The 15,206-nt window shown below is 43.5% G+C and overlaps 1 protein-coding gene across 3 annotated transcripts in view; it reads right to left on the reverse strand.

Moving 5' to 3' along the window:
- Positions 1–15,206, reverse strand: part of PLEKHG1 (pleckstrin homology and RhoGEF domain containing G1) — a 158,530-nt gene that overhangs the window by 106,497 nt on the left and 36,827 nt on the right. For 2 of the 3 annotated variants that reach the window (XM_069954489.1, XM_069954490.1), the window contains one exon: positions 1,910–1,984. The exons of the other annotated variant lie outside the window; for it this stretch is intronic. In XM_069954489.1, coding sequence (XP_069810590.1) covers positions 1,910–1,958 — 49 coding nt within the window. In that variant the 5' untranslated portion in view covers positions 1,959–1,984. The remainder of the gene's footprint in view (positions 1–1,909; positions 1,985–15,206) is intronic. 3 annotated transcript variants of the gene reach the window in all.

Below are 15,206 nucleotides of genomic sequence, written 5' to 3' on the forward strand. Positions count from 1 at the left end.
CTAAGTCTATTCCTTTGCAGTCTGTATCTTATATTGTACCCAATCCTGTATAGCGGTGAAGTATTGCTGGGCAACGCCATCTTGATGACGTCACTTGTGTTCCAGTGGTGCGTTCCAGCGGTGGAACGCAACTGACGTCATGAAGGTGGCGGTGCTCGGGAATACTGCACCGCTATACAGGATTAGGTAGAGTATAAGATACAGACTGCAAATGCAGTCTGTATCTTCATGAGAAAACTAATAGGTTTAATTAGGACAGATATACACAGCGATCTCACGAGATCATTGTGTATTTACAGAGCGGCGGGCTCATAGGAGCTCTTCCTGCCGCTCTGCATGCCGGGAGCTTCCTGTCACGCGCCGGCTCTTTTGAATTGCGGCCGCAGAAAACTGACCTGTCAGTTCTTTGCGTCGCCGTATTGGATCCCGGCCGGAGCGTATAGTATGTGTATACGCTCTGGCCGGGATCCCATAGCAGTAAAGGCAGTGCTCCACACCGTACAAAGTACGGCTGTACTTTTACGTAGTGTGAACATAGCCTTAGAGGGGTAAAACAAAATTTTGCTCCATGGCTGGGGATCATGTTTACAAAAGAATGACATCTGCTCCAAAACATGTCACCGGGCAATTAGTGGTCCTAAGATATGGTGGTGCTCAATAGGAACGGCATACATAGTGTTGTAAAGTCCATAAAGAAGAAAAACTCTGTGGCACTCAGCAATAAGACTAATCATCTTCATTCATGAAGCAGATATGTTCATAGTGATTGGCCAATGCAATCATGTGCTGGTGCACCTTTACGAGGTGTCCTTGAAAAAGTGCACTAACGTAAATTGGTGTTGGCCGTTCTCTGTATCCTACCTGCTTTATGAATATATAGACACCTATATATACACCCAAATTATGGCTCTGTATCATCTGGACTTGAAGGTTGCATGGAACTTCTATACCTGTTTGTGCATGTATGAATCTGGAGATTGGCAGTTCTACTGTACAGTGCTATGATGTCTTAAAGGGGTAAATTCACCAGCTCAACATTTTTTAGTAGCCAAAAAACTCCAGAGAATCAGCTCCACCAAATTTATGCCCGAAGCACTGGGTGCAGGCAGTGGTGCATTTTTGGAAATGTGTTGATGGAATAAAAAAGTTTTTTCACACTACTCGAGTTATGCTGTGGCAATCTAACATTTTTTAATACATAATTAGAGATGAGAGAATCGGGTTCAGGTTTGAGTCCATCTAAACCCGAACGTTCGGCATTTAATTAGCGGTGGCTGCTGAACTTGGATAAAGCTCTAAGGTTGTCTGGAAAACATGGATACAGCCAATGTTCCTATACAGACTATATCCATGTTTTCCACATAGCCTTAGGGCTTTATTTAACTTCAGCAGCCACCGCTAATCAAATGCCGATTGTTCGGGTTCGGATGGACTCGAACCCGAACCCGGTTTGCTCATCTCTATACATAATGTCTCCAGTTCGGATCATAGACGGCTCTAGGGCTTGTGGACTATACCTGGAGTCATCTGTGATCTCTGTAGGAGATGTATAGCTGCTTCAGCTCGGCATCACTCCCCACCAAGCCTGAAAGAGCGGGAGGCAGCGATGCCAAGCTGATTCCTCAAGGCAAATAAACCCCTTTAAGAAAAAGGTTGAACTTAAAACCAAAAGGTCAACCAATCCATACACATTTTGTATAAGTATGCTAAGCTATGTAAAGTATTTCCATATGTCTAGTGTACTTGAAATTGCAATATCATTTTTAATAGTAATTAGCCTGAAGACAACATTTTAGTATTCAGTATTATGAAGTTGGAAATTCCGTACAGAAATGATTTGCTGCTATATTGTATTGCAGTACAGCTGGGAAACAGAAAGCCCTCTCTCCGTCAGCAACATAATACTCACCTTCATTCTGCGATGTGGTTTCTGTACCCTCTGGTGTTTTATCTGGCATCTCTGCTGAGACCTGGTTGGCAATACCTGCAGGACACAAAGAATGGAAAGGATTCTCACGCAGAGCCAAGACATTCCAGTCAAAGGACACCTTTACACAGTGCTAAGGCTAAGGTTTCAGGATAGGTTTCCATTAATTTTTTTCTCTTTTTGTCTTGCATCTCTTCAACTGAAAAGATCTGTCCTAGTCATTTGAGGTGTGTATAGGTATGGCCATCGGGAAAACTGGAGAACGGCACAGTAATTGCACTAAATTGGTGGTGGTCACACATCCATTACATACAGTCTTTCAATTCTTCATAGAAAGTTGTATTCCTGCTACTGGTTAGTGTTGGGCTTTTTTATTCCCTTCTCCTGCTCAGCATTGGGTTTTTTCGTTATTCTGACAGTTTGTCTAGTAAAGTTGCCCATCAGACGTAATGTTGACATTTTTTAGTATGGGTACTCATAAAGAGAAGGTAATGTTAGGTTCACGTACTACACAAAGAACTGGTAAAGTGTCACTTTCCTTAAAAAAACTTTTGACGTGTCATAAGTTTTGATCGGGCCGGGTCTGAATGTTCACACATGTTCACGTACTGATTGGGAGAATGAGGCAGAAGATGTGCTGGACCACGTCCTCTCCCCGCTCCATTATAAGTCCAACTCTTCTCCCGGCTCGTTCTCCAGATTGGTACGGTTGTGAACACTCAGACACGGCCAGATCAAAACTTTTGGCGTCTCTACAACGTGATTTTTTTTTTCAGTACCTTATCGGCGGTTCCCAGGTTCCCGCATTGTTTTCTAGTTGTGCACTGGCTTGACTCTATGCACTGGAGGTGGGCCTGGCGGCCCCAATGGGACAACATCCTCTCTGTGATGTGCCTTTATTAGAATCAGGGCCACTGAGGGGATGGGATATTGTTACCCAGGGGGTGACTGGCCCACACCCCGTGCATAGAGCTGGGCCGTACCTGCTGCTGCATAGTCTCCATACTAGGCTTTGCATTTATTATTGAAGCTGTTATTTTTGTGGAGCAGAAACTGAATCACGTGTTAAGCTCATCAACAAACTAGCGTCACGCATCAAGATAACTTCATTTTCCACCGTCTCTGCAGCTGTCATCCCGGATTTTCTCAGCAAAGTTTTATGTCCATAAATTTTTTGCTATGTAAATAGTTCTTCTCTATGTGGAAGACACTGGATATCTCTCTTTCTGGAACGCTATATGAGGGAATTGGTTATTTACAGATTTTTATTGTTCCCTAATAATTGTTTACACCTTTTAAGAAATCAACACAAATTTAAGAATATAATGGAAGTACTGGAAAAACCTTTCTTTGGAACTATCGAACTAACTTGAGATTTTCAATTGATCCTTAATAGAGATGAGCGAACCTGGAGCATGCTCGAGTCGATCCGAACCTGAACGTTCGGCATTTGATTAGCGGTGGCTGCTGAAGTTGGATAAAGCCCTAAGGCTATGTGGAAAACATTCATATAGTCATTGGCTGTATCCATGTTTTCCAGACAACCTTAGAGCTTTATCCAAGTTCAGCAGCCACCGCTAATCAAATACCGAACGTTTGGGTTCGGATCGAATCGAACCCGAACCCAGTTCGCTCATCTCTAATCCTTAACAATTTACTAACCTTCATTCATCAGTTATCGTACCTTTATACCAGTGTTTTTACCAGTTTTTGCATCTGTATGATGGCTGCAAGCCCGGGCCTGACTGTGGGTCTGATGAACCGAACTGACACCTGTTCATTAGTCCCAAAGCAAGACTGAGACTTGTGGACACAGAAATGTTCACACACTGTCAAAACGGCGGCTGTTTTTTAATTGGTGGACGTCATTTAACAGCAAAAAGCGCCTGTTATTTTAAAAACAATTTAGATAACGGTCTTTTTTTTTAAAGAACAGCCGTTGTTTGCCATTAAATGATGACCGGCCAAGAAAAATGGACGTCATTTTTACCTACTGGGAACATAGCCTCAAGATTAACATCCATAATGAGTAGGGGCATACAAATAATTAACATGCTCAATATATATTACCGTGTTTTCTGGCGTCTAAGACGACTGGGCATATAAAACAAACCCTAGCTTTTCCAGGTAAAATACAGAGTTTGGGATGTACTTGCCGTATAAGACTATCCCTCTTCCAACGCACATCAAATAAAAATGAATAAAGAACATCAGACAGCAGCGAGATCTGAGAGGCAGAGAAGGGGGTAGTTATAGCGGTAGGATACAAGGGCGGTCAGACGGGTGAAAGAGGTGTGTTTTTCTGGGCACAGCGCCATTCTACTGTATCTCTTTTTTCCATACCCCAGACGCCTGCAGCTTGCTTTGCCCTTCATACGGTCGCCCAATACATCGGTGATGCAGCCGTTTTCGAGCTCCACCCACCGTATGTGGTGACCACAAATTCTCCAGTCCAGTCCCAAAGTTTTTCAGCACCTGTCCCATAAGACGACACCCGCCGTATAAGACGACTCCTGACTTTTGAGAAGATTTTCCTGGGTTAAATAGTAGTCCTATACGCAGAACATATACATTTACTATTAAGTCTAAAACATGCGATTTTTTCTACACAGTATTCATCTATTTTTTAACCCAGCCGCATAGGACTAATTTAACAAATGTTTCCTGAATCTGTAAATAGAACATTCACAAAAAATTGAACAAAGAAATTCACCCGATACTGACCAGATGTAGGCCTGCACCAGTCTTTGCAACTCTTTAAAAAATTGTAAACAGTAAATTTGGCGCAAATGTGTCAGATTGAAAGAAAGTTGCATCTAAAAAATATTCACCCATTGAATGGTTCATAAATAGAACTTAGACCAAAAATCGGTGAATAATCCAATTATTTACCTAAAAATAGGCACAAAGCTTTCTATAAATTTCCCCTTCAGTTTTTTCCCCCCACTTTTTGCCTAAGTCCTTATTCCCATGTTCCATGCACAATCGGTATATACAGACGGTGTGCATCTTGTATGGTTATGATGCCACTGACACTGCCGTGTGGCTGTGCCCCTTCCATATATACAGACTGTGCATAGAACCTGGGAATAAAGCTTTAGTCTTCAACCTATTTCTGACCTATGTGAATAGAAAGAAGAATATAATGGAAGGTGAAGTTATGTTAGGAAATATTGGCCTTTTCTTTTCCATATTCTTGTAAGGCTTACGTCACACAGTATATACATCTGGATATTTAATATATTTTAGTTTATGACATTATTATTGACGACTGGAAAGCTTTGGTTTATTTTGAGTGTAACATACATATGTAGCTGGAAAGTCTGCAAATTATAAGTTACGAGTGGTATAGAAAAAATTATATTTCTTGATTTAACCCCCTTCCGCTGCTGCACAATAAATTAACATTGCTGCAGCCTATGCCTGAGGCTGCAACGACACTAATTTCCAGTCGAGGATAACACAGGTGCAGAAGCGGCGCCTGTGTCATTCCTGGCAGGTCCCGGGTATTAGAGATAGCCGGGGACCCACCGCAACTCTCAGCACTGGAGCCACGCTGCGGTGCTGAGAGTTAACCCAAGAGATACTGCGATCAGCTCGACCGCAGCATCTATAGGGCTCCTGACAGAGAATTCTCCCTCTACAGAGGGAGAATTCTCTGCCGGTGTCCATCGGGGCTCTGCGAAGTGAAGCCTCAGGCTTCCGGTTTCCTGGCTACGGAGGCCGTGGGGGGAGGGAGGGAAGGTAGAGCGCACGCCCCCTACCCTCTCTCCCCTGCCGCTGTCACAGTGGCAGGAAACAGAGGAGAGGTGGCAGACATAGGGATGTCAGCTTATGGGATCATTATGATCCCATAAGCTGATGTCCAAAAATGACCTGGGCATTGAGGAATCAATGACCCATGGTCGTGAAAGGGTTAAAGCAGGGATGGGGAACCTTTGCTCTTGCAAAACTACAACTCCCAGGGCCTGTATGGGAATCTCAGGTAACATTATAGTGTCAGTATCCACTGTCATATCATGGTGAAGGATGTCACTGGTTTTGGTGGTTGCACTGAATATACAGTAAGTCCAATCACAGCTATAAAGTACAACATAACTAAAATGTAAATGAAACATATAAAAACTAAATGCAATAAATAATTTCTATTACTCGGAAATAAAACCTTCAGTCGCGATGTATTCCTCTCTCCTGTATTTGCTGGATACTAGTAATATTGTGTAGCTCCTGTTGTGTTTTAGCCAATAACTTGTCAAGTCTTATGTTTCATAGTGACCTTTTCCGAGTCATTCTTCGCTACTCTACAAGGTCACCACACACTGAAATCTCTGTTCAATTAAATATCCCCCCTCAGCAGATAATTCTCTCCTCACTGGGAACACCAGCTGTCCTGCCCTTTTAGACAAATAACATACTCTTTGCTCTTCAATGCTCCCTGACACAATGCACGGCCATTGGATTTCATCTTTCTGTTTCCAATTGACAATTGTACATTCAAAACGCGTGACCTTAAATCTAATCTGAAAACCAAAGCATAAAATGATAGAAAAAACACACAAATCGTTATATAGAAGCAGCTATTGTAATATAAAAGTGATGGAACTGGTTTAGGGGGCCTATCACAAGAAGTAAATGAGTGCCGATCTGCTCGTTTACTGAGCAATTACTATTGGGCAGCAAGGGCTGCACGGACATCGTTAGCGATGTCCGTGCAGCTCTTGCCTTTAGTGTCAAATAATAAAAGATTTACTTTCCTCGCCACGTGCCCCAGTGTCCTTGCGCCTTCCCTGGTCTCTCTGGGAAAAAAATGATACTTAGCCATGCTGCCAGTGCTGTGGGGGACATATCAGTAATGTATACTTACCTGTCCCTCTTCCCTACTGCTGCCAGTTCCTGGGACACCGGCTATCAGTGGAAATAGGAAATGGCTGGTCAGCACAGAGCCTATGCTATTTCTGGTGGTGGTGGCATATAATCGCTGACAGCAGCGGAGAGTGGGCGGCCCAGCAACCAGCAGCAGCAGGGAAATGGGACAGGTAAGTATACATTACTGACATGTCCCCCCGAAGCTCCAAAAGCATTGCTAAATATGAATTTTTCCGAACAACCCCTTTAAATAGCTCAGTCTCTGGCTCACAGTCCTTAGAGAAGTCACTGGTTGGTAGTAGGATGCAGAAGGTGGAGATTAGTCAGATGGAACCATCAGTCAGGATCAGAAGATTGGTGAGGGGTGACCATTTTATTGCATACATAGTGCATGGTTGTGCACAGGGACACAAGGTCCTGGACAGGTTCGTAACACCATGAAAACGCTACCTTGAAGAGAGATGTTACATAAACACCAAGGGGGAGATTTATCTGTTAAAAATGAAAGGTGGAATCTGATTGGTTGCGAGGGGCAACTGAGCCAGTTTCACTTTATACCATGTATGATAAATCTCCCCCCAAGATTTTATGGAAAAGACTGATGTCAATGACCTTTGAGAGATGTAAGCTTCACCGAACACATTGCAAAAAGAAACATAAGTCCAGAACAATGTTTGCAACTTATTACCCAGTTTCTTACTGAACAATAAACATTGTTGTGACCTACAAAATGATAACAGAAAGTATCACCCATAACAAGCGACACCTTAGCAGGACATACATAGTGATGGGTTGTGTTCCTTCAGTGGTTTAACCCTTACAATGTTTAAAGAGACTGCAAACAGGGCTGCAGTGGTGTAGCTACCATAGAGGCAGGGTAGGCAGTTGCTATGAAGCCTGTGCAGTAGGGGGGCCCCAGGGGAGAAAGTAAGAGCGTGTGTTTAACCCCTTATGTACTGCAGTGTGTAAGTGACCCAATGTTTACTTACATGCTGCAACACAAAAAAGGGTTAACAAGCAGAAGACAGAGATCTCTGCTTCACTGCTCTGATAACCTCTGACCTCTGTTTTCCAGCTGCTGCAATCAAGTAAAAAGGAAAATGTGCAGGGGTTTTTATCAGTGCACCAGCAGTAAAGCAGATATATATATGCGTATATATGCGTAGTGCATTGTGTTGTGCGTAGGGGAGGGGGGGCCCTTAAAAAGTTTTGCTATGGGGCCCCGTGAATCCTAGCTACGCCCCAGCAGGGCTGCATAAACCTATGTAAGGGTAGCATAAACTAGTGACAGAGAAGCTGAACAGAATGATGTATCCTCCTGAATAACATGGACAATAAGTAGTCCTCTCCATTATGTGCATGAGCTCAATAGTCCTGAATATTCATGAGAAGCAGAAAACTCCGCCCACAAGATGAAGATTGGCAGTTATATATCCATGCTGTGTATGGGCAGTCACCTGTCAACTGTCAGAAGCTGGAGGGTGGGACAAAAATCCTATTCTCTTGCATATTAGGAGAACGGCTGAACAGAATGATGTAGGTAATACACCCATCTGTTCAGCATTTCTGTCACTAGTTTATGCTGCCCTCATTTAAGGCGGCATAAAAAAGTGGCAGATTTCCTTTAAACATAGCTGATTTCTGGGATTTGATGTCTGGTATTTTATAGACTGCATGTACGCTCCCAACCGGCCAGAATAACACACATGACAATCAGTAACTTTTGATGCTTGGTGGTGGTGGGCCACAGCAATGTTTACTCATTTACTTCTACGTTAATATCAACAGGTACATGGTGCCGAATAAACCAGAAGGTGGGGTAGCACACGTTATGCCACTGCTGACTCCAACTGATGAGGAGAGGAGGGAAAAACCAACCAGGGGGTTGAGGGGGAGGGAAAAATAGGAGATCTTGGGGTTACGACCTCTGTACCCCCCGCCAATCTCCATATCAGGTCCATGGCTTCTTAATTACAAATAGAGCTGTCACGTGCTGTACCTTCGCCTCTATTTGTAACAAAGAAATGGGGGACCCGATACGGAGATCACCCAGTTGGGGGAGGGGGGGAGGGATACAGAGGTAACCCGCAATCTCCTACTTTCCCTCTATTCTGTGGATAGGGGAAAAGTTGATTTTCTTGGAATACCTCTTTAACCCTTTCCTAGCCTAGTCACTTCACTGAACCAAGCTATGGAGGTTCCACATCCAGTCAGTCAGGTGCCCTCCAGAAATGGAGGAAACTAACTGTCCCACTACATTACAGGAGCTTGGCTAAACTGTCCAACCTCAGACATCTAGTGACTGCAACCATATTCTACACATGTCCCTGTATACACACTGTATACACCCCGTCCAGCATTCCATGCGGCCGCATAGAAAACTGACAGTGCAGACAATGTTAAGTGCGGCTCCGGTCACACTTTACATTGTCTGCTATAGTGATTTGGAATGCGGGCACACCCAAATGCGCCCGCATTCCAAATCAAAAGAGGTTAAGTTCATCTGTTCAGTACTGCCGTATCGGCTGGCATGGACTTCACTAACAGCGGCCATTCAGGGACACGTCCGTGTCACAGAACGGCCGCTGTCATACATAGTGTGAACCTGGCCAAAAGCAAAAAAAAAAAACAAATCCATTATGAAAATCTCTGCTTCCTGTGGTTTGCCCTGGGGAACTCTCCATCCTTCTATTGCTGTTGTGTACATTGCCTTTCTTTATGGGTTTAGCTTTCTATTACAAAGCCCTTTGTTCTTTCTTAGCTTTGTGAAGGAATAATGAGCGTGTTATTGTTTCCGTCACAAAACCAAACAACCTTATATTTCGGCAAACATTTATCTTGCCGATGGGATCAGAAGGTGAGTTGTCAATGTAAATGATTGTTTTCGGCAGGTGCGTGCAGACTAAACTATGGGACCCGAAGCTTTCACCGGGCTTATTGAGTAAGAAAACATTACAAGATACAGAATATACAGTCTGCGGCCTCGTACCTTAACCAAGCCCTATGATGTCATCCAATTACCAAACTTGTCCAGCAACATTTTTAGGAATTTTTCCAAAAAGAGGGAACAGTCAACTGTTCATAACTTATTGATGAGAGGCTTACAGCATTGTTAACAGGCGATAGTAACACAACTGTGTATTGTAGGCAGAGATTATACATTGCTTATACACTAACCAAACTGGAAAGAAAGCAAAATGTGTAGGTCTACAACGTCATAAAGATACATCAAATAAAGTTATCTTAGTAAAGGTTACCATGCTGGAGAGGTCAGGCGGGTTATAAAATCCAGAGGATGGCGGGGGGGGGGATTGATTACATTACATTACAGAGGTAAGTTAGTACAGCGCTGTCTTGGATTACGAGCATAATTTGTTCCGGGACCGTGCTTGTAATCCAAATCCACTCTTATACCAAAGCAAATTTTCCCATAAGAAATTATTGAAATGCAGACAATTGGTTCCACACCCCAAAAATAATAATTTTAACATGTAAAACAAATGAAACAAACATTTAGAAACAGCTGGATATGTGATATATAAGTTACTGTACAGTATGGCAGCATGTGGTGTATAATGTATAGTAACTGTATAACCCTGATAACACAGCAGCAGGATATGTGATATATAAGTTACTGTACAGTATGGCAGCATGTGGTGTATAATGTATAGTAACTGTATAACCCTGATAATACTGCAGCTGGATATGTGATATATAAGTTACTGTACAGTATAGCAATCAGCATGTGGTGTATAATATATAGTAACTGTATAACCCTGATAACACAGCAGCTGGATATGTGATATATAAGTTACTGTACGGTATAGCAGCATGTGGTGTATAATGTATAGTAACTGTATAATCCTGATAACACAGCAGCAGTTTGTAGATACAGGAGGTAGATGCAGATCCCCATAATGCAGTAGCGTAGTACAACAGGCTAGAATAGAGAAGCAGGGCTGCTGTCAGAGGTCTGTGTGGTCACATGACAGCAATGGGGAAGGGTTGTGTGTTCAGCAAGGACCAATCAGGAAGTGAGAATCACAGAGGAGGACAGTGGCAGAAACTTTTCAATACAGCAGTATAAATGGCTGAGTGTAAGTGCAGGCACATTATAGCAGCAGTGTGTATAGCTGAGTGTAAGTGCAGGCACATTATAGTAGCAGGGTGTATAGCTGAGTGTAAGTGCAGGCACAATATAAAAGCAGTGTGTATAGCTGAGTGTAAGTGCAGGCACATTATAGCAGCAGTGTGTATAGCTGAGTGTGAGTGCAGGCACATTATAGCAGCAGTGTGTATAGCTGAGTGTAAGTGCAGGCACATAGCAGGTTATGGTAGGTTAATGCTATGCCATTGCATTGATCAGTGTTATCTGCGCTCTTCTAAAAGAGTCTGTCTGAGGCAGACTCTATGAGACGATTGCCAATTGGACTTCACACAGAGGTAAGTATTTTACCTCCAGCAGTCAGAGAAAAATGATGGAGACCTCTGCGTTCGGGAGTTCCTATCGGTCAGCGGCAGAAGCTTCTTCTGTCACTGACACGTTAATTCCACGATTGCTGCTGCCGTCACTGACAGTGAGGTCCTTACCCTCTATGAAGCTTGCTCCTAAGCTCGCTTCATAGAGCCACTGGGCTCAATGAGGTACATGTACCTTAAAGGGGTTTTCCAGCCAAGCTTACTTCGAATGCAGCTCTGCCGCTGGAAGTGTGATGTCACAGTACGGCTGCATTCCATCGCCGCCATTCTGTGCTGTGACGTCAGCTGCAGTGGGCATCCTTCTCCAGGCTGTGCCCCCCTCCTCTTCAGACACACTTCCGGCAGTAGAGCTGCATTCAAAAAAAGCTTGGCCGGAGAATCCCTTTAAGTCACAGGCTCCCATGACGTACATGTACATCATGGGTCCTTAAGGGGTCAGAGGTGTTATTTATTGTTATTATTAGACACAAATTAGAAAAAAAGAACATGGTTTAGTATCGGCCTTTAATCAGGTAACACAAATCCCGGTGACGGATTCCTTTAAGCATGTTCTAGGAAAGGGAGCACGTAGAATAACCTCGAATGAACACTGGCAAACAGAAAGACTCCAAACAGATGCGGCCTTGGCCTGGTCTTGGTCCCAGTGCTAACTGCTAAGCCATTGTGTTTCTGCCCTCTGTGTGTAGAAGAGATATGTATGGCAGAGAACCACATTTCAATGTTAATGATATCCCCCACATCTACACATCATGGCCTGTATATACACAGTATCCGCCTCTGGCCGCAGTCACTTCTGGGCCCACTTCGTTGCTCCTCTAACATAATTAACCTTCATTCCAATTTAATCAGGTGGCCGTCCTCCTCTGACAAGGTTGGCTGCTTCTGAATAGCCAAGCGGCTTTACACAAGGTATTCTTGACAATCCTATTTCCAGTGCATTGATAATATTGGCCGGCTTCCCCCGTCTCTTGTGCAGCTGACAGATAGTAAGCTTGATTTCCCTGGCTTCAAATGCTCGGTGCAGCGGCTATTGATGGAGGAGACAAAGCTAATGGCCGTGGACTGTTTGGGTGTTTAAATAAAAGATGGACAATTACGCCGGGAAAGAGAGTCCACATGAAAGAAAATGTCATCTTATAATTTCATGACAGAAGAATGGAGCCCTACTTTATTTCTTAGTTCTGCTCTGTTCACTTCTCACTTTATAAGATTGTTGAATTAGATTCCCGGCCTTGCTATGAGGGAGATTTATCAAACATGGTGTAAAGTGATTCTAGCTCAGTTGCCCCTAGCAACCAATCAGATTCCACCTAACATTCCACACAGACTCTTTGGAAAATGAAAGGTGGAATCTGATTGGTTGCTAGGGGCAACTGAGAGATTTCTACTTCACACCAGTTTGATAAATCTCCCCCTATGTGTTAGATATGACCATTATGCCTTGAAGAATGGGATTTAGAATTCCATAACATAGAACGTTAAGTTTTATCCAACTTTGCTGTAATTTAGATTTTACACAGAAATTATCTATAGTTTGTCGACTGTGCTTAGAGAGGAAGGCTGGGTTCACACATGGTATGACATCGGTTGTTCTGTGACCCGGCCATGTCACAGAATGGCCGGTGTCAGTAAAGATCATCCCGGCCGGTACTGCAGTAGAGGCAGGATGAACTTCATTTCTGTTTAATTAGGATGCGGGCGCACCCGTATGCGCCCGCATCCCAATTCACCATTCAACACAATGGAGAGTGCGTCCGGAGCCGCACTCTCTATTGTGTGACATGCCAGTTTTTCATGCCGCCACTAGGAATCCCAGCTGGAGCGTATACTATTTGTATGTACTCCATGCTAAACGTTTCTATTATGGGAAGGGCGGACGGCAGGAGAGATAACTGATGGCCGGATAATCGTTCGGCTGTCTGTTATTGAAAGTATTTACTTCCCTTTCTGATTTACGTTACAAGCATATGCACAGCCCATACCTCCCATATACAAGGATGCAGAAGAGAAGTAAGATGGCAAAGGCAAAGCAGGTATACAAATGTACAAAAATAGGAAAAAATTACAACGTCTTCTATGTCTTAGGGGATTAAGGTCTCCATCCACAAGTCCTGGCACATCTACATCTAGTAGCCTTTATTTAGTTGTATTCCAAATCCCATCAACACCTTCAATGACATGGGGGAGAAGAGTCCTTCAACTGTTTTAAGGGGGTTTAAGCATTGTTCTAGTTAAATTCCACATTTCCCAGGATCTTTTGACCCCCGCACAAAGCCGCATTTCTAAAATGCTTCAAATGTCCAATTGCCGGCAAAGTTCTGCCGTGTGGTCATTCATTCAACCAAGGTTCTTAAAGATGCCACAAGATGGCTGAGTAGCTCCTTCTCCCAATCCTTTCACTCAGCATCAAATCCGCTAATAAACCAACAATCCAAAGTCACGTTGTAATCTTCGAGAATGTCCAAACATTTAAAAATAACTAGACATTCGTTTCGCCAGCTTCGCGCATTTTGGGTCAAACACTATTTAATTAAAACAGACAAAGCTATAGTAGCTACGGTACTGGGGCTATTACGGGGGGGGGGGGGGGGGGTTGATAAAGCATGTTGTTGTAAAAGTGTAAAAAATCGGAAAATCACAATTTAAAAAAAAAAATGTCGATCAGCCAGTCACTCCAATTTCCACCATGGACAGCGGTGGACCTTGGTGGATCAGCGGCGTAATATGAATTTTTTTCACAGGACAGAGGTGGAGTGTGAGCGCTGATTATGTAAGGCGCACACTCCATTCACTGATCCCAATAACTCGGTACAACTCAATAGGAGATTACAGCGCCCAGTGCCCAGTGAGTGAATAATATGGACTGTGTCTTCTCTGGTCCCATTGGCAATTCCTATTGGCACTCAGTTACTTGGTAAACTGGACACTTGGTTGGCAGCTACAACAAACAATCCCCCACAATCAGCCCTCCTATCCTATCCTCTTCTCTCTGTCACTCCTCTCCTCTCTGTCCCTATATAGCTCTGTTAGTCTCTCCTCTCTGTCCCTATATCACTCTGTTAGTCTCTCCTCTCTGTCCCTATATCGCCCTGTTAGTCTCTCCTCTGCTCTCTGTCCCTATATCGCTCTGTTAGTCTTTCCTCTCCTCTCTGTCCCATTATCATTCTGTTAGTCTCTCCTCTCTGTCCCTATATTGCTCTGTTAGTCACTCCTCTCCTCTCTGTCTCTATATCACTTGGTTAGTCTCTCCCTGCTCTGCTGTAACTGTCTTCTGCCATCCTACTCTCCTCTCTGTCCCTATATCACTCTGTTATTCTCTCCTCTCTGTCCCTATATCACTCTGTTAGTCTCTCCCTGCTCTGCTGTAACTGCCTGCTTCCATCCTTCTCTCTCCTCCACACACAGCCAACTGGCCATCTCTGTAACCGAACCTCATTATATAGAGGGGGGGAGGGAGGTGCTGACATCACAGAGGGCCCTGCAGCTGATTGGACGGGCGCTAGGGATTATAGGTAATCCCTTTCTCCCACCCAGTGACGCTCCAGACAGCATGTGCGGACGTCTTTATTTGTTTTGTTGTTGTTGCAAATTTCCTTAACGAATCGGCGGGAACAAAGCAAATTGACTGGGGCTATGTTCACACACCGTCAAAATGACAGCCGTTTTTTATTGGATGGCCGTGATTACACGGCAAATAACAATTGCTATTTTAAATTAATGTCTGTTTATATACAGATAACAGCTGTCCAATAAAAATGGCAATCAGTTTGACGGTGTGAAAACATAGCCCAGGAGGGATCTTAACCTTGCAATCTATCTATTGATCTATCTACAATCTATCTCCTATCTATCTATCTATCTATCTCCTATCTATCTATCTATCTATCTATCTATCTATCTATCTATCTATCTATCTCCTATCTATCTATCTATC

The sequence above is a fragment of the Dendropsophus ebraccatus genome, chromosome 15 (assembly GCF_027789765.1).
Source record: "Dendropsophus ebraccatus isolate aDenEbr1 chromosome 15, aDenEbr1.pat, whole genome shotgun sequence".
Taxonomy (NCBI): domain Eukaryota; kingdom Metazoa; phylum Chordata; class Amphibia; order Anura; family Hylidae; genus Dendropsophus; species Dendropsophus ebraccatus.